The 27,416-nt window shown below is 40.5% G+C and overlaps 1 protein-coding gene across 1 annotated transcript in view; it reads right to left on the reverse strand.

Annotated features, from left to right (window-relative positions):
• iars1 (isoleucyl-tRNA synthetase 1) overlaps positions 1-27,416 on the reverse strand; it is a 79,103-nt gene that overhangs the window by 19,744 nt on the left and 31,943 nt on the right. Inside the window, exons 15-27 of the mRNA XM_053484177.1 lie at positions 27,122-27,195; positions 24,556-24,750; positions 23,131-23,217; positions 22,905-22,988; positions 18,115-18,259; positions 17,371-17,491; positions 15,954-16,045; positions 15,361-15,438; positions 15,045-15,166; positions 10,103-10,205; positions 9,854-9,937; positions 3,384-3,558; positions 532-644 (exon numbers count right to left, since the gene is read on the reverse strand). Coding sequence (XP_053340152.1) covers positions 532-644; positions 3,384-3,558; positions 9,854-9,937; positions 10,103-10,205; positions 15,045-15,166; positions 15,361-15,438; positions 15,954-16,045; positions 17,371-17,491; positions 18,115-18,259; positions 22,905-22,988; positions 23,131-23,217; positions 24,556-24,750; positions 27,122-27,195 — 1,473 coding nt within the window. The remainder of the gene's footprint in view (positions 1-531; positions 645-3,383; positions 3,559-9,853; positions 9,938-10,102; positions 10,206-15,044; positions 15,167-15,360; positions 15,439-15,953; positions 16,046-17,370; positions 17,492-18,114; positions 18,260-22,904; positions 22,989-23,130; positions 23,218-24,555; positions 24,751-27,121; positions 27,196-27,416) is intronic.

Here is a 27,416-nt window from a genome sequence, read left to right on the forward strand (position 1 = left end):
ATATATTGGAAAAGTGTGCCAATCCACGGACACATAAACACGGATAAATTAGGAACGCCAATCTATACTGTATGTCTTTGGACTGTGGGAGGAAACCAGAGAACCCAGAGAAAACCCACCAAGCATAACATGCACACAGAGGCGTGAATCAAACCCACATCCTGGAGGTGCAAGGTGACAGTGCGAACCACTTAGACACTGTGCCACGTATGCACTAGACAATTCCCAGAGAAATTGCTAAGTAGAAAGGCAATGGTCCTCTGCTTTTTCTGAGCATAAATTTCCAGCGTTAGAGATTTATAGTTCAATGGATGAAACTGAATCACTTAATCAAATGTTTATTCACTCAAATAGTGATTTTGAAAGATATAACTAAATTCAATCAAATCTTCTTTCATCATTAGTTTAAACTAAAACTATTGTATTTAAATACAATTCCAATTTTAAAGGTGAGATGTTCAGCATTGAAGCATTGTGTAAACTGGATCCACTTGGTTGGTATACAAGTCAGGGAGACCGAACGTTACTTACCTGGCCATCTGAATGGGCTTCATATTGCGTAGCCATGCCAGAATTCTGATCGAAGGTGTACATCAGGCGCAAGTCTTCCTCATGCAGCTCATGTCCGTCCACTATGATGGAGCCTGCGAGACAAGTACAAATATTTCAAGTTGTGCGTGATTACAAAAAAACCTAATTGTAATTTTGACATATGTTATTAAAAAAATAGATTAAAAAAATTAATATCCTGGAAAATCTACAAATATAAAGAGTATAACTGTAATTATTCATTATATATTATAATCATTTTATGACTTTTTTTTGGACCGTCACAGACCATTTCACGTTCCAGCTGTTAGAATTTATAATATGTTCTCTTGAATAACTCAACTCAAAACACATCAGCCTCCATCACTGGCTGTACTCTTACCAAACAAAACGTGTGTTTCCATTTCAACGTTTCAAATCAGACATGAAACGACACAATGACTCGGGTTTCTCTAGTTTTTCAGATCTTTGCTCTTAGCCTGCTCTGACCCATTCGTGTCACATTTTATTGCCTCGTCCCACGTTGTGCCTGATTAAAGCGGCGATGTTCTGTAAGAGAGGTGTGAAAGTGCTTTTGAAGCAGGCGTGTTGAAACACTGCAATCAGATCCTCGCGCTAATCGTAGATCTCTACGCCTGGATTTGCTCTTCTTCACTCTTTCGCTTTGATGCCCGGGGCCAAAGGGAGCAGAACGCCAGGTAACACATGGTTTATTAAAACTACCGCCCACTTCAGAAAGGGATTTTAATAGCTTTCAGCATGAAGCCCAGAAAAATGAATTCAACTTGAAATATCAAATTCACAAGCTGAAGCACTTCCCATCTGACCCCTGAGTACAAAGCTATCTCTCAGGCAAAATCGTTAAAACGCGAAGATGCGAGCCAAAAGGCGTTGTTGGTTTACTATGAAATGTGTGCTGTTATTAAGAGATACATCTCTGTATCCACCAGTCAAACACTGGACTTTACCCTTTAAAATGGTCACATTATTGTTATAAATTTGTACTGAGAAAAAAATCTTATTGATGGTTGCTTTTCTCAACTAAAATGCGTGTCCTATTTTTCTTCATTGTTATTATTATTATTTAACTGATATTGCTCATATTGCTATTAATCTTTACAGTACTGTATAAACTATATTTTAACATTTTTTATTAGTAATTATGTTTGCTTGCTAGCAATTTTAATCCCTTTTTCTCCTGATTAAGCTCACTACCAAGTGCTTTCCTCACAAATACAAATGCTCATAGTTTCAATGCTCCACGTTAAACATAGCTGCGATTTTTACTGTCTTCTTTTACAATGCAACGTAAACATGCACTTTATCAATTTTTGGTCACAGCCAGACATATACTTTTTTTATCCCCCAAAACACATTCACTGTATTTCGCAAAGTTGATAGTTCAGCACTATTCTCCCAGGTTTTAATAATGCATTGGACAGACCTTCACCTAATTTCAGCTTAAAAGACCTATAAAGCAAATTGAGGAAATCAGCTAAGAAAAACGTATTTTTAAACTTTTTTGTTAAGTCCTAAGGCACTTAGGGGTAATGCCATGATTCATTAGTCTTGTAGGTTAAAATCGAAAAATCCTACTGTATGTCATGAAACATGTCAAGACTTTTTAAGTTGAAACCAAAAAAAGCATCTCTTGGTTAAATTCTTCATGATCTTGTTTTCTGATGTTCTGTTTCATTTAGTCTAACTGATTTATGTACACCCGAGTACACCACTTAATGATGTGAAGGAGAAAGGATAATGGTGTATGAATAGATATTCAGAGAGATTTGCCTTTCATAACGATTCATCAACAATTTGTACATGATATAGACTTTTTTTTAAAACATAATCTTCTTCTGTCTCTCATCTGTTCCCTTTCAGGGGTCTCCACAGCGAATCATCCAACCCTATCCTCTGCATTCTCTTCTCTCACACCAACTAACTTCATGTCCTTTCCCACTAAATCCATAAATCTTCTCTTTGGTCTTCCTTTAGACCTCCTGCCTGGCAGTTCCAACCTCAGCATCCTTCTACCAATATATAGGAAACCTCAACATCTTCAGCTCTGCTACCTCCATCTCTGCCTCCTGTCTTTTCTTCAGTGCCACTGTCTCTAAGCCGTAGAGCAGCGCTGGTCTCACCACTGTCTCGTACACCTTTCCTTTCATTCTCACTGATACTCTTTTGTCACATAACACACCTGATACTTTTCTCCACCAAATCTAACCTGCCTGTACACACCTTTTCACCCCTTTCTACCCCAAGTACTTAAAGTTCTGCATCTTCTTTACCTCTGCTCCCGGTAGCCTCACTTGGATCGTTCCATTGGGTCCTTCTCATTCACGCACATGTATTCTGTCTTGCTACGGCTAACCTTCATTCCTCTGCTTTCCAGAGCATACCTCTACCTCTCTAGATTTTCCTAAAACTGAAAACAAGTTCTAACTGATGCATTGGCTGAAAACAATGGCTCTGTTAAGTTGCATGGTTGATATTAAGGGTTGAGTCGACTCATTTCTTCAGAGGGTCGCTGCAAATTGATACAACGAACTTCTTAGTAATAATTGAAGTGGTCTCTCTCTTCCGGTATGACTCCGCCCCCATCTACAGGACAAAATGGTTTGATGGACACAAAACTAATATGCTCTGGCCTCTGCAGCTGTATTGATGGCTCATGGTTTTTATTATTATATTAGTTTTTTTTTTTACATAAGTTGGACATACGTTTCTTGAACTTCACTTCAACTGCTTTTAAATTGATGTGCCGATCACAAACAAGACCGTAAAAGCTCTGTGTGATTACAGCACTGAGGATTATCGATACCGATACGCACCCGTTTTCTGGAAGGCCTCCAGATGTTCACTCTTTAGTTCCTTGATGGCGGCCGTGACGGATTTGAATGCTCCTTTCAGCCTCTTTCCGAGCACCATGTGGTCAGGCTCGGCCCGCAGCCGGATGCCGTATTTATCTTTATCTGTAGAGAGGGTGAGCTGGCGCACATTCAGCTCCTGAGAAGAGAGAAAGCGCCCATTAGAAGCATGATTCAGTGCATTAATATGCAGCAGGTGAAGCAAGAGTGCGGAGGCAGTATGAGGTTGTAGATATTGTGTTACACTATATTGGCTTATGCCGAGGGCGTTCACTTATCGATCATTATAGAACAAAGCATTAGACAAAGAAGTTCACCGACTTATTTCGCTGATGCAGTAAAGTAAGGACTAGCATTAAAATTAATGTTTACACGTTAAAATGTTTGCACTTAACAAAGCACGTCGATATTACTCCAAACAAGGACGTAATACACAATAATGATAATATGGCTGATATAATGGTTGTAGTACCCTGTATTAGCTAAGTAATGAGTTACCTGGAAGAAGCACAAAGCCATTAAAATAGATAGTAGTCTTAGAGAACGACACAAAAAGACTGTTCTTTGCACGAAGCTTTAGAAAAGGTAAGAAATGCTATACTTCAATCAACTGAAGGAAGTGAAATTACCTCATCATTGTAAGGCCTCCATTTATCCCAAATCACTGTGCAAGCTGCTTCCATTAGTGCCAATTATATCTTCCAAGGCAACATAATGGATATTTACATCTGTCCTTGATGGACTGAAGTACAAAATATACATTTTAAGCAGCCGAACACTTCAATGCTATACAGTTTGAGATTGTTTAATGTATTGCAGTGTGATTTAGATTTTCAAAACAAAGCCTTCAAAGGGTCTCTGCCTTATACACACTGTTCTGAATTGAACAGCCAAAAAATCTAGTGCACATCTTTGCTTCTCAATAAAGGTTCAGTGAAGGTTTGGTCAAATTCCCATGAATGTTTTTAGGTGGAGCTGTGGATAGAAGGAACTCCCAGGAACTCCCTTAATGGTGCAAATCGTGGAAATCGCTTGGATCAAGGTCAGGACCTGTATGAAGGATGTAGGCAATAATTCCCAGACAGATTACGTTTCTGTAATGTGCAAATGGTGTTTGTGAATGATGTAGTGTACAGTTCCTATAGACAGATGCGTCTCTTCCACATTTTGGTGACAAGTTATCTGTAGATTTTTTATGGATTAGGCGTTCCATTCGCTGAATGTTCATGGGATTGACTGCAGTGGGCTCTGAGCCACCTCGGGCAGAATCATCATTTATGGATTTTTGTCCTTCTTGTAAACTTTTGCATCATTCAAACTCATCACCAAGCTAACTAGACAGGATTTCTGAGAAGATAGTTAATAATTATTCAATGTTAATAATAATAGAGGAGACGTAAAAGTATTATTGCTGATGTAATTGATTTGTTGATGTAAAACCAAGTTAAAACATCTACAAATGTATAAGATGTAATATTGCCGCATGTTTAGATATGATCATCAAATTCAGTACACTGTTTGAAAGTTCGGCCATGTTCAGTAGCATCGTGCGCGAGTTGCCCTGAGAGTCTAAACAAAGGTCACATCTACATACTGCTGCTACTGAGAAGCTCCTGACATCAATAACTTCCAGCAGCTCTACAGCTCTCTCTGGCTTAGCCCTGTCAGTCACGCTGTGGCTAACAACTGTGCTGAACTTACTGCAACCATCACTCATTCCAACAGGAAGGTTTAGAAATGCTTAGCCTCAGAAGACAGCTGTTCTTACGCTGCTTGCCGAATGGCAGAAGAGAACACTGCAGGGAACCTGGAGAGTGATGACATTTTGACGTGTCCGTGACAGCGACATCATGCATATTCAACATTATATTGTTTATACATTATATTGTTCACAATTGCAATGGAAAGTACTTGCTTCAGACTGCCTAGCAGGTGTCCTTGACTTTATTATACTTTTTTATTCTGAGGCCCGAATAAGGGACTCGCTGTGTCGATTTACACATGTCCGTATTTTATTAAGATCATCATGTCCTGAAACACTTCACTACATCAAAAAGAAAGAGGATTTCTTCTGCTGATCAATCACCATGGGATTGTTGATTGTTGCTCAGCCATTCATGAAGAGCCACAAGACCTGCGTGCTCTTAAACTTTTTTAAGAAGAACAAAATTGAGTACAAAAACAATCCGCACTCCGGTTATATTAAAACTTCTGTTGTCCGCGCTGTCTTATCAGCACTTTTCGTTCAAGGCTATTGTCTCGCTAGTCACTGCTGTGTAGGTGTGAAAGTGTTACATCGGCTCATTTGTGACTGCGGTACAAACAATAAAGGACGTGTGATTTGCACGAAAGAAGAGCATTGTGCAGTGTAATGTTTTTTTGTTGTTTGAGGGGTGTACCTGGTGCCAAAACAGCTCACGGAAGAGCATAAAAAGAAATGCTTGGATATCTGTAAACACTATTTGGATACTATAAGGAAGGTGAAAGTTTATTAAAGAGAATAATTTTTGGTGACGAGACATGGATTCAGGAAGGAACAGAAACATCCTCAATCGCCAACCAAAAAAATTTCTGCTTATAGTTCAGCATAAGGGATTGCTGAGAGATTCTTAAGGGCCAGTATTGTAACATTATCAGGAAAAAAGTTTCAGAAATCAACAGTGCTCGTTACAGTGAGATGCTTACTGAAGAACTGAAACCTAAACTTCAGATTAAACGCAGAGCCGTCCGTTATGATCTTGCATGATGGATGCACATCTGCACACTTTTGCCCATTTAACAACAAAGCTTTTTAAACCTAAAAGTTAGATCCTTAGAATCATCACATTTCTTTAAATTTCCCCTTAAATTTAGAACTATATCTTAGTAGTAAAGATAACACAGATTCACAAAACATCTTGGACCTAAAAATAGGCTCCTAAGGTAAAATTGTTAAGAGTAGAGAGGAGGACTTTTAAAAGGCTTAATAGTTTCCATAGCAGAGGACATGATTTTTTCTTTTACTTCCTTTCATCTTACTTTGTTAGTTCACTGTCTTTTCTATTATCATACAGTATACTCTATTTTCACAAAGAGCGCATTTTAAGACCTTTACAGATGACTTTTTATCAACCAATCACTGTCCTTGAATTGCTGCAATCATCAACCTAGCAACAGGGTCAACCACTCCTCTTCACTAAGATAAAGGTTTTTGTACTTTCCTTACTCAGAGTTGCTCTGAGAAGTTTACTAAATCACTCTTAGTCTAGGACTCCCAGCTAGGACATTTTATGCCAAGATAGGAACTCTCCGAGATAATTCTAAGAAGCTTTGTGAATACAGGCCCCGATCTCTCTTTGTGAATACGGGCCCTGATCTCACTCCATCAAACTTATATACTGTAAAGTGTACTGTTGAAAAATAAAAAATCTTAACTGCCTAAGCAAGACAAGTAATTTAAGCCAGGCTTGATCATGTCTAAAAGGCTGGGATATTGAGGCACACTGATCAGAAATGAAATCCCATCTCTAAACAAGTGCACCTTAAATTATTCTTTAATGTAACCGTGACAATCATTAGCGACAATGAATCAACAAACACTTCTTCACTGAATGAATACGACTATGACTAAAGTGCTACGCTGTTAGTATTTTCTAAGCTACATTGCTGGGACATTAGAAAAAAATAAGGTAACAACACCATTTGATATGTTACCATAGCAACCAACACATCATTGGACGTTATCTCTTATACACCGTATAATGGATTTTAGCAGAGACATGACTACTGAACATTCGCTAGTCTGTGGTTTATACACAGACACACACACTGAGGTTTTGGTGCAGATCAATAGCAGGCGTGTGGCAATGCACAAAGTGACAGCGCTGCTATTTTTAGTTCCAGAGTTCCACCTCCACCATCATTCTCATCACTTGTGCTGAGTGATGAAGCACAGCAGGTTTTTGTGTGTTTGCTCAGTCATGTTGACCTTATAATAATAAACTCTATCCTTTGCTCACCGTAAAAGAAATAAGGCTGGGTTAACCCAGGTGGGCTCAATGATGAATCCCACTTTAGGGAACACCCCTAAACACCATATATATATATATATATATATATATATATATTTTTTTTTTTATGAATTTCTTTAATCTTTGTGAAGCTGCTTTGACCATTGTTAAAAGCGCTATATAAATAAAATTAAATTGAATTGACAGTGGGAAGACATTTCCTGTAGTTGTTTACCAGATTTGCACACATCTTGGGATGCATTTTGATTCACTATTCTTTACAGATTTTCTCTAAATGTTTAAGGTTTCTTGCCTGTTGCAAGTTACAGCTCTCTTCGTAAATCTATAGTATAAATGCTAATTTGTATAGCTCAAGACACATTTTTTCCAGCAAAAGAGGATAAAAAGTGTAATTTTGCATCTATTTACAAGGGAAAAAAAGAGAGGCCCAATTTGGCAACACTGTTCTCTCAACTTTGCACAGCCTGACTAGAACAATTCTGACTGAACACACCGTTGGCAGAATGACGAATCATAGAGCAATGGTAACCTTTCCGTTCTGCTAAAGCCACGCACAATTAGTAAGAATTATATAATGAAAATAATCGCACTCCATCCAGTATCATTAATGAATATGACCGATGATTATGTGATCTCGGAGTCTCTGAGCTCATTGTATCTGAGCAGTTAAAGATGCGAAAGAGACCAGGTAAAAAAATTCCAGTTTTCTCTTCCTGACGGACAGAATCAGAAACTTTAACGTCTTGCGCATTGTAAGACGTTCCTCACAGTTGTAAACGCACACGTACAGTCCGACACACACACAGGCCGACACACACACAGGCCGACACACACACAGGCCGACACACCCCGACACACCCCGACACACACACACACCCCGACACACACACACACCCCGACACACACACACACCCCCGACACACACACACACACCCGACACACACACACACACACCCCGACACACACACACACCCCGACACACACACACACACCCCGACACACACACCCCCCGACACACACACCCCCCGACACACCCCCCCGACACACACACACCCCCCCGACACACACACACCCCCCCCCGACACACACACCCCGACACACACACACACACCCCCCCGACACACACACCCCGACACACACACCCACACCCCCGACACACACACACACACCCCCGACACACACACCCCCGACACACACACACACACCCCCGACACACACACACACACACACACACCCCGACACACACACACACACCCCGACACACACACACACACACACACACCCCGACACACACACACACACACACACCCGACACACACACACACACACACACCCCGACACACACACACACACCCCGACACACACACACACACACACCCCCGAGACACACACCCCCCCCGACACACACACACACACACCCCGACACACACACACACACACACCCCGACACCCCGACACACACACCCCCGACACACACACCCCCGACACACACACACACACACCCCCGACACACACACACACACACCCCCGACACACACACACACACCCCCGACACACACACACACACACACACCCCCCGACACACACACACACACACACACACACACCCCGACACACACACACACACACCCCGACACACACACACACACACCCCACCCGACACACACACACACACACCCCCCGACACACACACACACACACACACACCCCCCGACTCACACACACACACACACACCCCCCGACACACACACACACACACACACACACACCGACACACACACACACACACACACCCCGACACACACACACACACCCCCCGACACACACACACACACACACCCCGACACACACACACACACACACACACACCCCGACACACACACACACACACACACACACCCCGACACACACACACACACACACACCCCGACACACACACACACACACACCCCGACACACACACACACACACACCCCGACACACACACACACACCCCGACACACACACCAAGGAGGTCTGGAGGCTCCATTACCCAAAAGAGCTGTTTATATTTATCAAGACTTTACTCAAGATAAGTCACTGACTTTGTTGGTAATAAATCTAAAGAGAAGCACACAGCAGAGCCAAGACGACCACCAAGGTTAAATCAGTTTTCAAAATGTGAACTCCAAACAACCCTTTGCTGTACAACAGAAAATTACACGCACACCATACAAGGAATTGTTGAATCATGTTCCACCGACTTCTCTCTCTCTCTCTCTCTCTCTCTCTTTTTGACATCAAAGTCACTAATGCTACTAAACAACTGATAAATACCACATTGGCAATAATGTACAGAGTCACAAACAAATTATATGCAGCATGAACATAAGCGGTACTGAGATCGATATGTTTGAAAGCTGTTTGATGTGTGCACTGAATTACCTCCAGAATGTATTTCTGCAGGGACTGAATGTCTCCAAGAGCCTCGGGGTCCTGATGGATGACCACCACCTCCCTGAGGGGATACTAAAAATACAAAACATCTCATCAGAACATCTCTGAATTTGGGCTTGTGCCAATGCAGGATGGAAAAATAGAAAGATATATGTCGCTACAGTGGATAAGACAGGATTCTTATTTTAAAAGCTGCACTATATATAAAAGAGAGAGCAGTGATTAACAGGGACGTACTTTGACAGGAAGAGTTTTCCTGTCTCGGATCACTCGACCCAGCTCGATGACGGACTGCATCTGGGATACGGCACTCTCGATGCGCTTGTCAATCAGCGACTCTCTAGAAATCAGGACAAAGGTTCGGTCAGTAAAAACTTATACTGGCGAAAAGTTCTTTTAAATGAGCCGAACACAAATTAAAATGAAAAAAAAAAAAAAAAAAAAACATCAGCGTTGTGCAGGAAAGTTCTTTTAATTGGTGTTTTGATGACAGTGATGGAGTGTGCTGTCTAAATCTTCCATAAGTCTTAAACTTCACCCTGATGCCACTGAACCAGTTGTTTATGTGATCTTTAATCCGGTTATTTGTGGGGGTTTTTTGGGGACCAAATTTCTTCCATAAAGATAGCAATCAAGTTTTAAATACAGTTCTTAGCCCAATTTCAGTATTTTTTTTTTTAGCAATTTCCTTTAGTTGCTTTCTTTGCTTGATACAGGCTAATAATTTGACCATTCTAAAACATCTTTTTCATGATCATGGGATACGTATTCTGAGATGGTTGTTTTTATTGTTTAGTTTTTGTGAGTTATTCTGAGATGGTTGAATACATAAAAAGAATTTTTAAAAACTACTTCTCGTTAAGTTCCTATGTTGCTCCACTAGATGTGCCTGCAACTTTGTTCGCATAGAATTAAATTTCACACTCATAATCACGTTTTTTTTTTCATTATTTATAACGGCATTAAATAACACCTTAATAACCAATTGTGAGATTGCGATTATTGAGTAGATTTCAACTGCATACTCATAAACGTGAATTTAAAAATGTACAGCGCCATCCGTAGAATTTTGAGATAAACTAATGATTTTTTTTTTATAATATAAGGGCGATTTCTATTTAAATTTCAAAGTAGCATATCTTCTCTTCCCATGGGCTGATTGCGATAAAACACTGCCTATATGTTACCTCAAGCTTGGCCAAATACACATGTGAAAACCCGTTTTTAAGTCCTTCAGTAAAGTTTCAGTGATGTGTGCACAAACAAACAGACAAACAAAAATTCCAAAAACCATCTTGATGTGTTTCATTACTCATCTTGCATCCTGTCCAAATTATTTTTTCGCAAATATCTTCAATGTACAGACATGCCAACTTTACAGTTATATCCTAAGTATAGACTACCAGTGAATTCAATCAGCAATTAAACTGCACATAATAAGTACAGTATCTTTTCATAAACATATAAAGGAACAAGTAAGGAACAAGAAAGACAAGGCCACTCCATGTGTTCGCGAGGCCTTACAGGAAGGCGCTCCAGTGTACAAACTGTATCCATTAGAAGAATTGAAGTAAATGTACTTCCAGACAAATGATAAAAGTACATTTGGAAGCTGCCCAGAGGTGTTCAAGGACAATCTAATCTTTCATAGCAAAAAAAAGTTTATTTCCTAAGTGCATCACGAGCTTCTGGATATGCATGCTAATAGTCTGCTTTGTTTTGACCTTAAAAGACCTACAAAGACAAACCAAATATCATTTCATACAATGACACAGTTGCAGATCCAATTTCACAAAAACCCATACAAGACCAGGACTTTTTTTTTTAATCATGGGAGACTATTTCAAATAAAGACACACCAAAGCTGCTTCTGGCTAATAAAGGAAGTTATTCAGTGTCTCATTTTATAACCTGAACGTCAAAGGGATCGACACCTCAGCCCAGTTTTCTAACAAAGCCCGGTCGCCAGCATTCAGATTCATAAGTCATGGGTGCAGGAGAGAGAAATTGCAAAGATAAGGTTCCATCCTACTATCCCTTAACAATTATCTTTCCTATTTCCTGACAAAAGGCAAGTCAGTGCAAATAAATTCATCTCATCCTTCATTATTCTGCTTTACCTTAAAAAAGAATACAACCTGACTCAACCTAACCTACAACCTATTTCTTATGTATCTTTGGATCAATATCAATGTTTTTTTTTCCTTTTCTTTTTCAACTAACACATGAAAAAGAGAGGAGGACAAAAAACAACAGAAACCAAATGAAAAAGGACATGTGAAAGAGGTCTAGAGAGCTGCAAGGACAATCTAATTCTTTATTAAAATGTTTATTTGCTGAATCCATGACATGAAGGAGAGGAAAACTGATCTGAATCAAAAGGTTTGCTTTAGTCTCAACAAAAAAAAGGAGACTGTAGGAATAATTTCTGTTCTTGAACTTCAGATTATTTCTCTAGTTAAACCTCCAATTGAGTGTATTTAGTAGTTAACTATTGTAACGTGTTTATAGTAACTGCTGACGAACATTTACGTTTTATGAAGAACTAATACTGTAATATTAGTGAACCTATGGATCTGAGCGTTGGATCATGACAGAAAGGAAAAGATCGCAGATACAAACTGCCAAAATGGCTTTTCTCAGGAGGGTAGCTGACTTTTCCCTTAGAGATAGTATGAGAACCTCAGTCATCCATGAGAAACTCGGAGTAAAACCGTGGAAAGGAGTCAGCTGAGGTGGTTCTGACAACTGGTAAGAACGCTTCCATAGGGAGGTGTTCCTGGCGCAGAGCAGGCAAGGAACAAGGCGAAGAGATTATATCTCCACACTGGCCTGGGAACACCTTGGGATGCTCCAGTCAGAGTCGGTTGCGGTGGCTGAGCAACGGGAAGTTTGGGGTTATCTGCTAAAACTGCAACAGGTTAGAGATGGATAGCTTGCAACTCATAAGCCACCGAAGCACAAGCTTAGACTTTTGAAGCCCTTTTCATATACAGTGCATCCGGAAAGTATTCACAGTGCAACACCTTTTCCACATTTTGTTATGTTACAGTCTTATTCCAAAATGGAAAAAAAAAATCTTAGAATTCTACACACAACACCCCATAATGATGACTGAAAAAAGTTTACTTGAGGTTTTTGCAAATTTATTAAAATCACATGTACAGTACATAAGTATTCACAGCCTTTGCTCAATACTTTGTCGATCCACTTTTGGAAGCAATTACAGGCTCAAGTCTTTTTGAATATGACGCCACAAGCTTGGCACACCTATCCTTGGCCAGTTTTGCCCATTCCTCTTTGCAGCACCTCTCAAGCTCCATCAGGTTGGATGGGAAGCGTCGGTGCACAGCCATTTTAAGGTCTCTCTAAAGATGTTCAATAGGATTCAAGTGTGGGCTCTGAAGAACATTCACAGAGTTGTCCCGAAGCCCCTTCTTTGATATCTTGGCTGTGTGCTTTGGGTCGTTGTCCTGCTGAAAGATGAACAGTCGCCCCAGTCTGAGGTCAAGAGCGTTCTGAAGCAGGTTTTATCCAGGATGTATCTGTACATTGCTGCATTTACCTTTACCTTTATTCTGACTAGTCTCCCAGTTCCTGCCGCTGAAAAACATTGCCACAGCATGATGCTGCCACCACCATGCTTCACTGTAGGAATGGTATTGTCCTGGTGATGAGCGGTGCCTGGTTTCCTCCAAACGTGATGCCTAGCATTTACACCAAAGAGTTCAATCTTTGTCTTATCAGACTAGAGAATTCTGTTTTTCATGGTCTGAGAGTCCTTCAGGCACCTGAAGGACTCTCAGAGCTCCAAGCGGGCTGCCATGTGCCTTTTACTAAGGAGTGGCTCCACAGAGGAACTCTGGAGCTCTGACAGAGTGACCATCGGGTTCTTGGTCACATCCCTGACTAAAACCCTTGCGCTGTGAATACTTTCCGGATGCACTATATACAGGAAACAAAAAATATCTTGCCGAAAGTGATTTGGCCAGAATATTGGCGCACTATTGGTAATTCCGTGGAACTCCTGGGCTTTCTTCGAATGCCACTAGTCTCAATCTTACCGATTTCTGGACAAAAATATGGAAATTTTGGGGACGTTAATACTTTCCATAGACTTTTCACTAGGGGAAAAAAAACCAACATTTCTCATTTCTCAAGACATATTTCTCTTATACCGAGCTTCTGGTACTCATGGTCTCACTCCCGAGGGACTCCCCAAAGTCAAGGAGCTTTTCTGGTTCTCACTGATCTCATGGACACACGACAGTGACAATGAGATTGAGGAGTGCATAAGCAGGTCAAGTAGCAATCAACAAAAAGTTCTATGAGTGCAGCAAGAAAATTTTTTCTACTTGCTGAAAACTTGCTAGAGGGGTCGAGGACAACGCTGCTGCGCTGAATGATCTACAAGATCCAGGAAACAGTTCGTGAGATCGAAGGAAATAGCTCTCCTTCTAGCCACGGGTTCTGCAGATATTCCTCGCTCTTTTCGTACACTCGGCTGAGAACTCCTTGTTCTCGTCAAAACTCTCCTCAAATCTGTACGCCCACGATGTAACACCTTTTCTAGGTCACGGAATGACCATTTTCTCACCAAAATTGCTCTCCAAGAGATTTTTCCGTCAGACTCCTGCATGCATGAAAGGGGCTTCAGAGAAACGTACATGGTGAATTGATGTTCTGTAAAAACGTGTACTTGTCAGGTGTAGTTTAAAACTCATTATTTCAAAACCATTCTTTCTGATGACAGCTGCACTAATGATACGTTCTTAAGAGCGACTGCAGGGGAAAAAATTGAATTAAAGTGAAATGAAACGTGCACTACTATACTATTAGGGCTTTTAAGTTGCAGTTCTGCTTTAGGTTTCACCCTGATGATCTTTAGGAGTTTTGATGCGCGTTGTTACCTTTACCTCATTCTAATCTAATTTTCCTTTGGAATTAATACTCTATCTACATCTCTAGGAGACGGGGCTGCAAAGTAACTAGAACTAGAACTCTGCATACAAGGCAGACAGACAGGCAGGCAGGTATACAGACAAACTGAAAGGAAGACATGAGATGAATGAGATGCTATGGATATAATGCTCAAATGTCCACATACTTTTGGGGGGAATGGATGACTACGCAAGAAAATTCCTCAACTAAGAGTCAGTGTGATGCACTGGATTTGTACCTGACTTGAGGAAGCATCAGGTAGTGAATGCTGGCTGCGTCTTTCTCCTCTACGGATGCAGGGTCGACCAGGTGACGCAAGTTCTGGTACATCAGCTCGGTGATGAATGGCGTGAAAGGAGCCTAAGGAGGGCACAGACATTCAAAGTACTTCAAACCCATTCAGCTCACTTCTTCTTTTTTTTTTTTTTTTTTTATTCTCGAGTCGCCTTACGAGTCACCGCAAGGCCGCGAGACTGAACACAGTGTGAGGCTAAATTAAGACTGAGCTGCAGAGAAAGAGAGAGAGACACACACACATGCACACGCCGACTCACCATCAGTCTGCACATGGAGAACAGCACACTAAAGAGTGTCTCCAGAGCCCAGACGCAGTCTTCAGTTCCACTCTCACCCTGACAGAAAGAAGAAAAAAAAAGGGAACATGTTAATTATTTAAGTCATGCTAATGCAACATAGTGCTGGCTGCACTGCTGATGTTCAACCATTCCAATTATTGTTAATATACCACACGCACTTGGTTACACAATCCCTCCTGCAGTTTCCGGACTGTACGTTAGATCTGTCGCCTTAATCTATTTGTAATATGCTCGTTCAGTCGGCCAGCTACCTGAGCAAGAAAATTATGCATCCGTTGTATGACGCTAAATGAGCTTGCGCAGAATGCATTAATTTTTTATTCTTTGCATTATCACAATTTGAATAATGCTTTTGCAAAATAAAAATACAAGCATCAAAAACAACCTCCATCACGAAGCAATGCGCATGATCGTATAACATGCATAAGTGAATCTATCACTCAGGAAAGCTTTAGACTTTAATAGAGGTGTTGCATAACACCATGCCCTCAAATCAAACAGAGTGGGTAGGAAATAGCTCGCTCTGGAGTGAGAGTCACACTTCAGCCTACCTTCAGACGCCTGCGGTTTGTCCTCACGTACCAATTAGTCAGCATGTCCACAAACTTCACCAGCTTCGGCACAACGGTGTACAACCTGTAAGCTGAGACACAAGCGCACACATTCATATGGAAGAAAAATCCACTGTGTTCTTTTTTTTTTTTTTTTTGTTATAGCATGAATCAGCTTCCGACATATATGTCCTTTGGAAAGGTGTATGGTGCTGGCTTCTACTTTACTGTGGACGCTGAATGGGGTTGCGTCCGAACCCGTTTTATGCACTAAAAAGGATGTGCTAAGAATAATGATGATGGCATAACAGGTGTAACAGCTGGGTCTTTTCCATATGGTAGAAGCGCACATCCCAAACACTCAGATTTCTAAGAGGTGATATAAAAACCGAAGCTTTGTAGATTCATTGCTTAAAGTTGTCTCAGAGTGCGAAATACGTAGCGTTAAGAGAAGCCGGCTGATATTTAAGATAAAAAGAAAAATACACAAATCTGAGAGGAACAAAAGTCTTAGTCACCTTGATCAATATAACTTGTAGAAATATAATATGTAGAAAGCCTATAGAGAGTATTATTATTATTATTATTATTATTATTATTAGACATGGATCTGTCCAATCTATCTATACTATAGGGTTTGATATCACTCATCGTATATACCGCTTTATCCAGTATTCAGGGAAGTAGGGACCTAGAGCCTATCCAAGGAGGCTTAGAGCACAAAGCCTATCCAAGGAGGCTTAGAGCACAAAGCCTATCCAAGGAGGCTTAGAGCACACCATGAACAGGGTGCCAATTCTTTGCAGGGCACACACACATACACACGTTCATTTCACACACTACGGGCAATTTGGGAACACCAATTAGCCTTACCTACGTGTCTTTGCACTGTGGGAGAAAACCCATCAAGCACGGGGGGAAACATGCAAACTCCACGCACAAAGAGACGGGAATCGAGCCTGGCCGGGAATCGAACCCGGACCCTAGAGGTGCAAGGCGACAGTGCTAATCACTACACCAAAAAAGGCTGTCACCCGCTCAGTCTTCCGCTGTGTAAGTGGGCTTATGCATACAAATAAAAACAGTAAAATTATTAGACCCATGCAATACAGCACTGAATACGAGTTATTTACAGGATAATTGTCAGGGAAAACAAAAAAAAAAATGATATTCAGGGACAATCTTTTTTTTTTGTAATTCATAAGATTATTCCTAAAGACTGTGGCTTTACGTATTCTTCTGGTTTACATATACTGTAAAACAGATACACTGCATAAAAAAAAAAGTTTACTATTAAATACTATTAAATAAAAGACACTCAAGGGCTTAAAGAGGGGAAACTTTAAACCGTTTGGCACAGAAAATAACACAGCCCGGGTTCTCAACTGTGTGACCGAAGCTCTCAATCTTTCCTCACCTTCCATCTCGGCTTTAAAGAACTGAATAAGCGACTGCGTGAAGGACTGGATCCATTTGTCCATGATGTTGTCGCTCGGCTTGGCTGTGGTCTCATTATACAGGAACTTGATGTCCTCTTCCTGAAAGGTAAAGACCAAAAGCAGGTTTAGGACACTATGTCTTCTTAGGTCTGTGTCTTCATGATTAACATTCGAGGGGAACTTTTCATAGTGCAGATGATTTAGAACACACTAATAAATAGTAAAAACTTCCTTTATTTCTCTATATAATCCCTTGCTACACTAATGCACTTATCCCAGTGTTTCACTAGTGCTTGGATACCATCAAGGTAGAAGGTTTTCTCAGTATGCTGGAGCCACGATCAGTCTGCCTGCTTCACGTCAAAAACACTGGCCTCCCAGGAACTCCCTTAATGTCTTTTTATTATGCTTTCTCACAAAAAGAAATATACATTATTGCAATATACAGTATATAGTATGTTAAGAGAACACTAATGTTAATAACATTAACATGAACAAGCTGTGTGGAATAAAACATTTATAGCTTTGTGTTAGCCTGGTTAGGATCATAGGGTTTAAAGTAGGCTACGAGTTTGTAGACACTCACTTGCACACTTGTGTGTTAATTGCCCTTCATCAGCATTGATGGCTTATCACAAGACCAGACATAAAAGCCTACTCTAAACTCAGCGTCGACCTTGAGGTTTAAAAATAATAATAATAATTCATCACAATAACTCTACCTTGTTAAGCCTCAGGACATTTTGCACAAGGAAGCGGTAAGCGTTGTACCACGGCAGGAAAACGTCTTTAAGCACATCTCTGACTCCCTCCTCTTTAAAGCGTAGGTTTTCAGCTCGGACCACCGGAGAGTTGATTAGGTACAGCCTGCAAGAGGGGGGAAAAAAAGGCTTTAAATTGCAAGCCTTTTACAGAGATAGCTATCAGGAACAGATTTTGTTGGCTTTCCTGGCGTAATTTCATAAGGTTTGATGGTTTTCATGTGAGATGTAATTATATATAATAATAATAATAACAACTACACAACATGATTATGCCTCTGGCCTGATTTTTTTTGTGTGTTCTTAATATAGTAAAAGTGTAGTCAAGCATTTCTTTCACAGTGCATTTCTTTCGAAACTAGTTCCTTAAAAAGTGCCACTTGCAGGGCGAGTACAAGAAAAACCTTGCAAGACAGCCACATCAAAAAACCTAAACAGTTTAAGTTGCATAAATGTTGTATTTTTTAAGATTTTTATTTAAAATAAAAGATTGCAGGAGTGAAAACTGTTTACTTTCAGGAGCTTGCAGCAAAGGAGTGAGATAATACATTTCCGCTAATGCCGAGAGGCCACGCCTCCTTCGCTGGGGCTAATGCCGAGAGGCCACGCCTCCTTCGCTGGGGCTAATGCCGAGAGGCCACGCCTCCTTCGCTGGGGCTAATGCCGAGAGGCCACGCCTCCTTCGCTGGGGCTAATGCACAGAGGCCACGCCTCCTTCGCTGGGGCTAATGCATAGCGGCCGCACACCCTTCGCTGGGACTAATGCACAGCGGCCAGGCCTCCTTCACTAGGGCTAATGCACAGAGGCCACGCCTCCTTCACTGGGGCTAATGCACAGAGGCCACGCCTCCTTCACTGGGGCTAATGCAGAGAGGCCACGCCTCCTTCACTGGGGCTAATGCAGAGAGGCCACGCCTCCTTTACTGGGGCTAATGCACAGAGGCCCCGCCTCCTTTACTGGGGCTAAAGCACAAAGACCAAACGACCTCCACTGAGAATGAGAAATAAATGTGAACGGTACATAATACCAGAAGTACACATTTAATGAAACACTTCAGTTGCTAATTTATTTTTGCAACTTCTAATTTATGTTCTGTTTAGAAATCAATCCACTTGGCTTCCAGACGTTTATTATTACAGAACCAACTCTGTCCCCTCGGCTCTTTATAGAACCGCACTGAATTAATTCCTGGAAAGCATTCTGCGATTTATGTCTGAGAAATCAGTGAGTATTGATTGGGGACGATCGCGGCGCATCAAACCCAGGAAAAGGGAATTATTCTCGTGAACTACGGCAGCATTTTCACTTTACAATAATCAAGGCTGAGAGTTCAGCAGCACTCCAAGGACATTTTATCTTTCTGTGTTGTGCATTGGGAGTCAAAGACAACTGTGTTCTCGTGGAAATGCTGCTGAACCACTAAGGACAGACAAGCTGCTGAGGACAGGAAGGGACAGAGACGATGGAGGAGTCTGAAAGAAATGTGGCCTTGTGCAATTTATTAAAATTAAAAGTCTTTTTCTCCTTTTGCTGACTTCTCCTTCCCTTTTTCTATTCTCCCATTTACCTCTTTTGCCCTTCATCTTCTCTCTGCATCATCTCCCCTTCTAACTCTCCCTACCTCACCCTCTTCTTCCTTGCAACACCCTACCCCCTCTCCTCTCCCTCTCACATTCTGACTCTCACTCTCCTTCCTTCTCGCCTCCTCGTTTTCTCCCTTCCCTCCATTTCTCCCCTTTTCTCTATATATTCCCTTTCTCTCTTCCCCTTTTACCTCTTTTTGGCCTGCATCTCCTTTTCTCATTCTCCTCTTTCCTCTAGCTTTTTTCCCCTTCTCTTCCTTCCCTTCCTCTCTCCTCCTTTTGCACGGTCTCTATCTCTCCTTCTTGCTATCCCTGTCACCCATTCACATTCTCCCTCTCTTCTTCTCAGTCTCCTTCCTAGTTTCTTCCTTTCTCTCTTGCTCCCTCTGCTTCTTTCTTCCCTTATCTTTTCCTTCTCTTCTCTCTTTCTAATTCTGTCTATACAACTTTTTCTTCCATTCTCTCTTTCCACTTCTTCTTACTTCATTTCTCACTCTTTCTATCTCTAGCAATTTAATATCCAAATGCAGGTGCAAGTGTTTACTCTCTCTTTTCGTTCCTTTTGTTCATTTTTTTTATATATAAAACCATAAATGGCCTTTGCTGCGTCTGCTTTATCTGTTTTGCAGCCTGTGCATGTGGTGTGTTTATTATATTACTATACAAGAAAAGAGGTCTAACATTCATGAACAGAACTAGTGATGTCCATGGGAAGTCAAAAACTGCTTTTTTTTGTATATAATGTCACATCAGCGGTATATATATTTACAGTATATATACACATATACAGTGGAGCAAAAAAGTATTTAGTCAGCTACCAATTGTGCAAGTTCTCCCACTTAAAATCCAGAAAATCACATTGCAGGATTTTTTTAAAGAATTTATTTGCAAATTATGGTGGAAAATAAGTATTTGGTCACCAAATAAGCAAGACTTCTGGCTCTCACAGACCTGTAACAACTTCTTTAAGAGGCTCCTCAGTCCTCCACTTGTCACATGTATTAATGGCATCTGTTTGGACTCGTTATCAGTATAAAATACACTTGTCCACAACCTCAAACAGTCACACTTTCCAAAACTCCACTATGGCCAAAACCAAAGATCTGTCAAAGGACACCAGAAACAAACTTGTATAATCTCCCTCGATCTGGGGCTCCACGCAAGGTCTCACCCCATGGGGTCAAAAAGATCACAAGAACTGTAAGCAAAAATCCCAGAGCCACACAGGGGGACCTAGTGAATGACCTGCAGAGAGCTGGAACTAAAGTAACAAGGCTACCATCACTATCACACTGCGCCGCCAGGGTCTAAAATCCAGCAGTGCCAGACGTGTCCCCCTGCTTAAGCCAGTACATGACAAGGCCCGTCTGAAGTTTGCTAGAGAGCATTTGGATGATCCAGAAGAGAATTGGGAGAATGTCATATGGTCAGATGAAACCAAAATAGAACTTTGTGTCTGGAGGAGAAAGAATGCTGAGTTGCATCCAAGGAACACCATACCTACTGTGAAGCATGGGGGTGGAAACATCATGCTTTGGGGCTGTTTCTCTGCAAAGGGACCAGAACGACTGATCCGTGTAAAGAAAAGAATAAATGGGGTCATGTATCGTGAGATTTTGAGTGTAAAACTCCTTCCATCATCAAGGGCTTTGAAGATAAGATGTGGCTGGGTCTTTCAGCATGACAATTAAAAAAAATTCCAAACACACCGCCCAGGCAACAAAGGAGTGGCTTCGTAAGAAGCATTTCAAGGTCCTGGAGTGGTCTCCAGATCTCAGCCCCATAGAAATACTTTGGAGGAAGTTGAAAGTCCATGTTGCCCAGCGACAGCTTCAAAACATCACTGCTCTAGAGGAGATCTGCAGGGATAAATGGGCCAAAATACCAGCAACAGTGTGTAAAAACCTTGTGAAGACTTACAGAAAACGTCTGACCTCTGTCATTGCCAACAAAGGGTATATAAGTATTGAGATAAAATTTTATTATCGAGCAAATACTTATCTTCCACCATAATTTGCAAATAAATTCTTTAAAAATCCCACAATGTGATTTTCTGTTTTTTTTTTTTTTCTTATTTTGTCTTTCATAGTGGAGGTATACCTAATCTGAAAATCTGAGGTATACCTATGATGAAATACAGACCTCTCTCATCTTTTTAAGTGGGAGAACTTGCACAATTGGTGGCTGACTAAATACTTTTTTGCCCCACTATATATACATACATACAGCTGTTTTCTTATAAAACTGCAGAAATCTGTGTCCAAATCTCCTGATTTTAAGCAATGGGTTTTTACTCCAAATACTGACTGTTTATTACTCTTTATTGCCCATTGTTTCTTTTATGCAGAAATGTTTTCAAAAGCATCTTTTGCTTATGCAATATTTTTGTATGTGCCCAAGACTTATAGCATAGTACTATAAGTAAAACAGCTGTTAGGTTTTACTGAGCTTGCTGGAGAATATGAGTTCTTCTGGTAACTTTGTCACACTCACTCCTTTTTATTTTTTATGCAAATCCCAGGAGCGTTCTTTTAGGTACGTTTTGTTTCCATCTAAAAATTGGTCTGTCTAGTACTATATTTCTTTCTTTACAGCCATGCATGTGTTCTCCTGTAATGTTATTGTTTATTTATTTATTTTTATGATATATATGGAAATACTGAATGATTCAAAAGTCTTAGGCACCATATTATATGCCGTACCAATTTTGTTATATATATTTATCATGTCTGCATAATTATGTACGGCATATAATATGGTGCCTAAGACTTTTGAACAGTACTGTGTATGTGTATGTGAGAGGCAAGCATATACAAATGCAGGAAGCATTTCTCATCTCCATATTCAGAGAATCCTGAAAAATCGTTTGATCCTGAAGTAGAATTCATGGTTTGTGCTTAAATTCTACCTTCCTGCCCTGACGAACCCAAAGCAACAAACGAATAAATCTAAGTGTAAGTACAAGACCAAAAGGATGAAATTAAAAGGATCAGGCGATGATCAATCAGGCATTTCCTGGAACTAATTCCCTCACATGCACAGATGCAACGCTGCTTTATTCATTATCCCATATGGCCCCGGACTCTCCACCGGCACACGCGTCCAGAGATGTGATTAAAAAGGTTTCACTTTGTTTGTGCTTCACACCGAATCTGCTGGATCCTTACCGAAGTGCGTCGGCACCGTAGCTCTGTACAATCGCGTTTGGATCCGGATAGTTCTTCTTGCGCTTGCTCATCTTCTGGCCGTCGCTGCAGAGAGAATTTGCATCGTTAACAAACGCTACAAGCAAGCCAAGTGTTTCCAGGTCATCAGCACTACAGTTCTGCCTCTAGTACTGAACGAAAGGATGTTTCCTTCGCCAAAATAAAACCCACCCACAAACTCAGTTACCTTGCGAGGACGAGGCCGTTGACGATCACGTTCTTGAACGGAGGATTACCGAAGAGGGCAGTTGAGAGCACGAGCAACGTGTAGAACCTTGAAGTAAAAAAAAAAAAAAGTGCAAATAAGCCTTATTTTGTAGCATGATATCCCATGAAATATCATCACAATGTTATTAAAATTACAGAACCTCATATTAGATTGGAAGAGAATTATGGGATTGCAAAATCTAATAATAAATTGTAGTAAAGAATGCTTAACTATTTATTACTATTTTTTACTATTACTATTTTTTTATTATTACTTACTACTTTAGAAATAGACATTTAGTGATAAAAATGCTTTAATAATGATACCACTTTCCTAAAAAGGACCTAAGAGATCCATCAAAACTTCCATTCATGTATATTATTTTTCCCCTTATATCCTGCTAAATTGTTATTATTGGGCATTACCTGCTTATATTCCTGGTTATTCCCTTTTCCGAATTATCTATTTTGTGGTTACGGCATGTGGAGTCCTCATTTTATTGGAATGGGTAATATTTGCACTGATATATCTACACACACACATACTACTATTTGCACTTGTGGGAGATGCTAAACTGCATTTCGTTGCTGTGTACCTGTACCATGCAACAACAAAGTTGTACCTACCTGCCTACCTACGTAGTTAATCGCCTGATGGCGAAATTACAAACCACGGATCTACCGTGCGCTAATTAAGATCATTCAGTGTCTCTTCTGTTTCGATTCATTTCCACAGTAAACACTCTCTATAGGAAGAACGTAACGTGATATTATTAGAAGTTGTTCCTTTAACGTGATGTCATTTAATTATAAGAAATAATGAAAGATTCCTAGTTCCTATTCTTAGTCTCCTACTTAATCGAGCTCTACAGTGCTCTGCTGTTTGATGTCTTTCGTCTAAAACTCTAAAACATGAACACTATAGTCATGCTATAAATATACCATAGGGTAGCGTGAACAGGATGAGGAATAGAGTCATGTACTGTAGTTACGCATGCCTCTATCCCAACCTGATTATTTTACCCGACACCCACAGTCACATGCTCTACCATCCAAATGGCAAACTGTGCCGCGCGCCCTGTGCTGCTACGCTAGCTCCCCCTTGTGAAGAATCCTCAGTGTGATAAAGCAACCTCCTGACTTATTCCTTAGTTCTGTTCAAATGTTATGATTAATTCAGTGTGAAAAACAAGTACGGGATTGCCACATCCAAGAAAACACAAGCTTTTGGTCTTATACATTAAACCCATGCCGTATTCTTATTCTTGTAATCAGAAATGTCAAAATCAAATATGGAAATGGACTCAGGTCATTGCCTGTTAGCTGCAGTATAATTGTGTATAAAGGTCAATCGATGGCCTCTGCATGACGCAGCATGTTCTAAAGCTAGCGTGTGACTTCTCACCATCCTCTGGTTTGGTCAATACCCTCTGCGATGAAGTCTGCTGGAAACGTGTCCTCAAACTCGCGCCTGTTTTCGAATGGGTAATGCACTTGGGCGTAGGGCATGCTGCCACTCTCGAACCAGCAGTCGAAGACCTCGGAGACCCTCTTAAGCTCGCCTTTTCCACAGCGGGATGGGATGGTTAAACAGTCTATGCTGTGGAAACACCACAAAGAAGAGATTGAGCAACACAGGAAAATGTGAAACCTGTGAGATCTTTTTAAAGAAATTCAAATTCAAACACAGTCATACACAGTACAATATGCAGTGAAATGCTTAAACAACCGCCTATGACCTTAAAAATAAAAGATTAATAGGAAATAAATATGGAATAAAATAAGAAATAAAATAAAGAAAATAACTTTAGATTAGGAAAGAAAAATATATCTATAGAAGTTGAGAATATACAATGGAACCTCGGATTACGAGTAACATGGTTTACGAGTGTTCCGCAAGACGAGCAAAGATTTTTAATTATATTTTACTTGAAAAACGAGCATTGTCTTGGTTTACGAGCGCCAAGTATCATATTTCAGGCATGCGCATCTTGTCGACAAGCGACGACAAAACGTTTTGACGACGAGCGACAACAAACGTGTTGTGATCACGTAGATCATAACTGAGCCAACGTTTTTTCTTTCTCTTGCGCTGCAGAAACGTCTCCCCTGTCTCTTACTGGTATGGTCAACATCTGTGCACGCGTGTACTGTTTACTATAACACCGTGACCCTGTGTGTGTGTGTGTGTGTAAAACATTTTATATTCGAAAGCGCGTGTACAGCGCATGTACTGTTTCTTATAACACACGTGTGTGCGTGCGAGTAAAGCAAAAGAAATTCTCAATACAGAGGTTAAAAATCTATTTTCTTACTCATCGCGGAGTGTGTGTGCGCGCGCCCGCGTAATTTGACACTGTGCCGGCTGAGTGTATGTGTGTGTGAGAAACACCCATTCACAAACAAACACACATGCGCACAGAAATGAAGGCAAGAGACACACACTCTGCCCTTTGAAAAAACTCTGTCGCAAATCTTTTCAGAGGTAAGGTCATTTGTTTGTTTGTTTTACTATACAGCAGTGATTCTGTTGGTCTGCGCTCACACGAGTGTCATGAGCGATGTTTACTGCTAATTTCAGATAAAACAGTGTAGTCCAGTGTGGGAGATGCATTGTGGGTAATGCAGTCTGGTGTCTGTGAACGCGAATGCGAGATGTAAGTTAGGATATAGAGCCTGAGTTTTGTTCTTCAGTACTTTTTTTAGTTGGATTTAAGTGCAGGATCCACCCAAAAGTTTGTACTATAACCTGACAATGCAGAAAATAAAAGAACAGAGGCATCGACCAGTTTGTCCATCTCATCATTACACAAGCATGAATTAACAGGCTGTTACGCTGTCGCGAGCAACATAAAAAAAAAGCGGAGGAGCTTTAATAATTTCAGGGAGAACAACAGTCTTTCTGTTAATGTGTGTGTGAGTGTGTTTAAACGAGAGGAGAAAGTTTTAATGTGTAGATTGAGGAGGGGGAGACAGGAGGGGCTGAAAGCAAGGGTCTCCACTTACTCTAGCCTCACACGCACACCCATGCACAGCGCCCGCCTTTTTTTTGCCTCACAAAGAGAAACGCTTATCTGCGGGATTTATTTTTTACTTTTTTGAAAGGTAAAGTGCAGGTTAATTTGTTTTATTTTTACTTAATGTTTTGTATTAATTATTTTTATGTATTAATTTTTTTGGGCTGTAAAACGAATAATTTAAGTTTTAATAATTTTTAATGGGAAAATAAAATTTGGTTTACAAGTGTTTTGGAATACAAGCACACTTCCGGAACGAATTATGCTCGTAATCCGAGGTTCCACTGTATATACAATATAAGAAAAATGTAAGTAAACCTAGCTGTACAAATAGACCTTTACAAATAAAGGTTCCATATTTTACCATTAATACAGGAGAAATACCCTTCAGATAATTAATTGCTTCTTATCTTAAATGCACTGTTTTACTTCTTCTCCAAACGCATTATTTTAAAGCAGGGATTTTATTGATTTTTATTTGCACACGCACACTGGGGACCCATCTAAATGTCTTAAAATGACAAAGTGATTTTTGCATAATAGATTATCTGTCTTTTTATTATTATTTGTTCTGACTGAGGCTTAAATAAACCAATAAGATTTTCCCCCTAATGTGACCTCATAAAAAGCTATTGCTCAGCTCTGCTGTCACACTGGAGACACACTTAAAGCACCTCGGGGATGTGGTGGAACGGGACAGTTGCATCATGACAAATCTGCGTGATGATATCACATCAATATGGACCTTTAAGCGGTGTGGAGTATACGCTATGAAGAATTAAGGCAGTTTAGGAGGCGAAACGTGGTCCAACCCTGGAAGTCACACATTTAATGTGTACCTAATGAAGTGGACCAAATGTCACACATCAAACGTGTGAGCATTAGTTTTTGGCCAAATGATTCCTTTAATGAGCTATATTTGTATCAAAGAACAAGGATGATCACGTGACTTACGTTTCTCTGTGTAGATCCTCAACCTTCACTCCTGTCAGCTGCTCCAGCTCAGCAATGGAACCCACACACACCACCTGAGAAGAAGCATAAAGCTCTTCATTTACAGTCGCTCCATATCTGACAGTAACATGTGGTAGACTGCAAAAATACACTTCCTAAAATATCTGGTGATAAGGTGTTTTTTTTTTTTTATGGGTAACTCTAATAAGCTCGTTTTCCATCAGAACAGGATTCACACTTCCAATTCTGTCCTTGTAGATGCAGGAAACAGGTCTATTTTCTACTTGCCATGTAC

The sequence above is a fragment of the Clarias gariepinus genome, chromosome 23 (genome assembly GCF_024256425.1).
Source record: "Clarias gariepinus isolate MV-2021 ecotype Netherlands chromosome 23, CGAR_prim_01v2, whole genome shotgun sequence".
Taxonomy (NCBI): Eukaryota; Metazoa; Chordata; class Actinopteri; order Siluriformes; family Clariidae; genus Clarias; species Clarias gariepinus.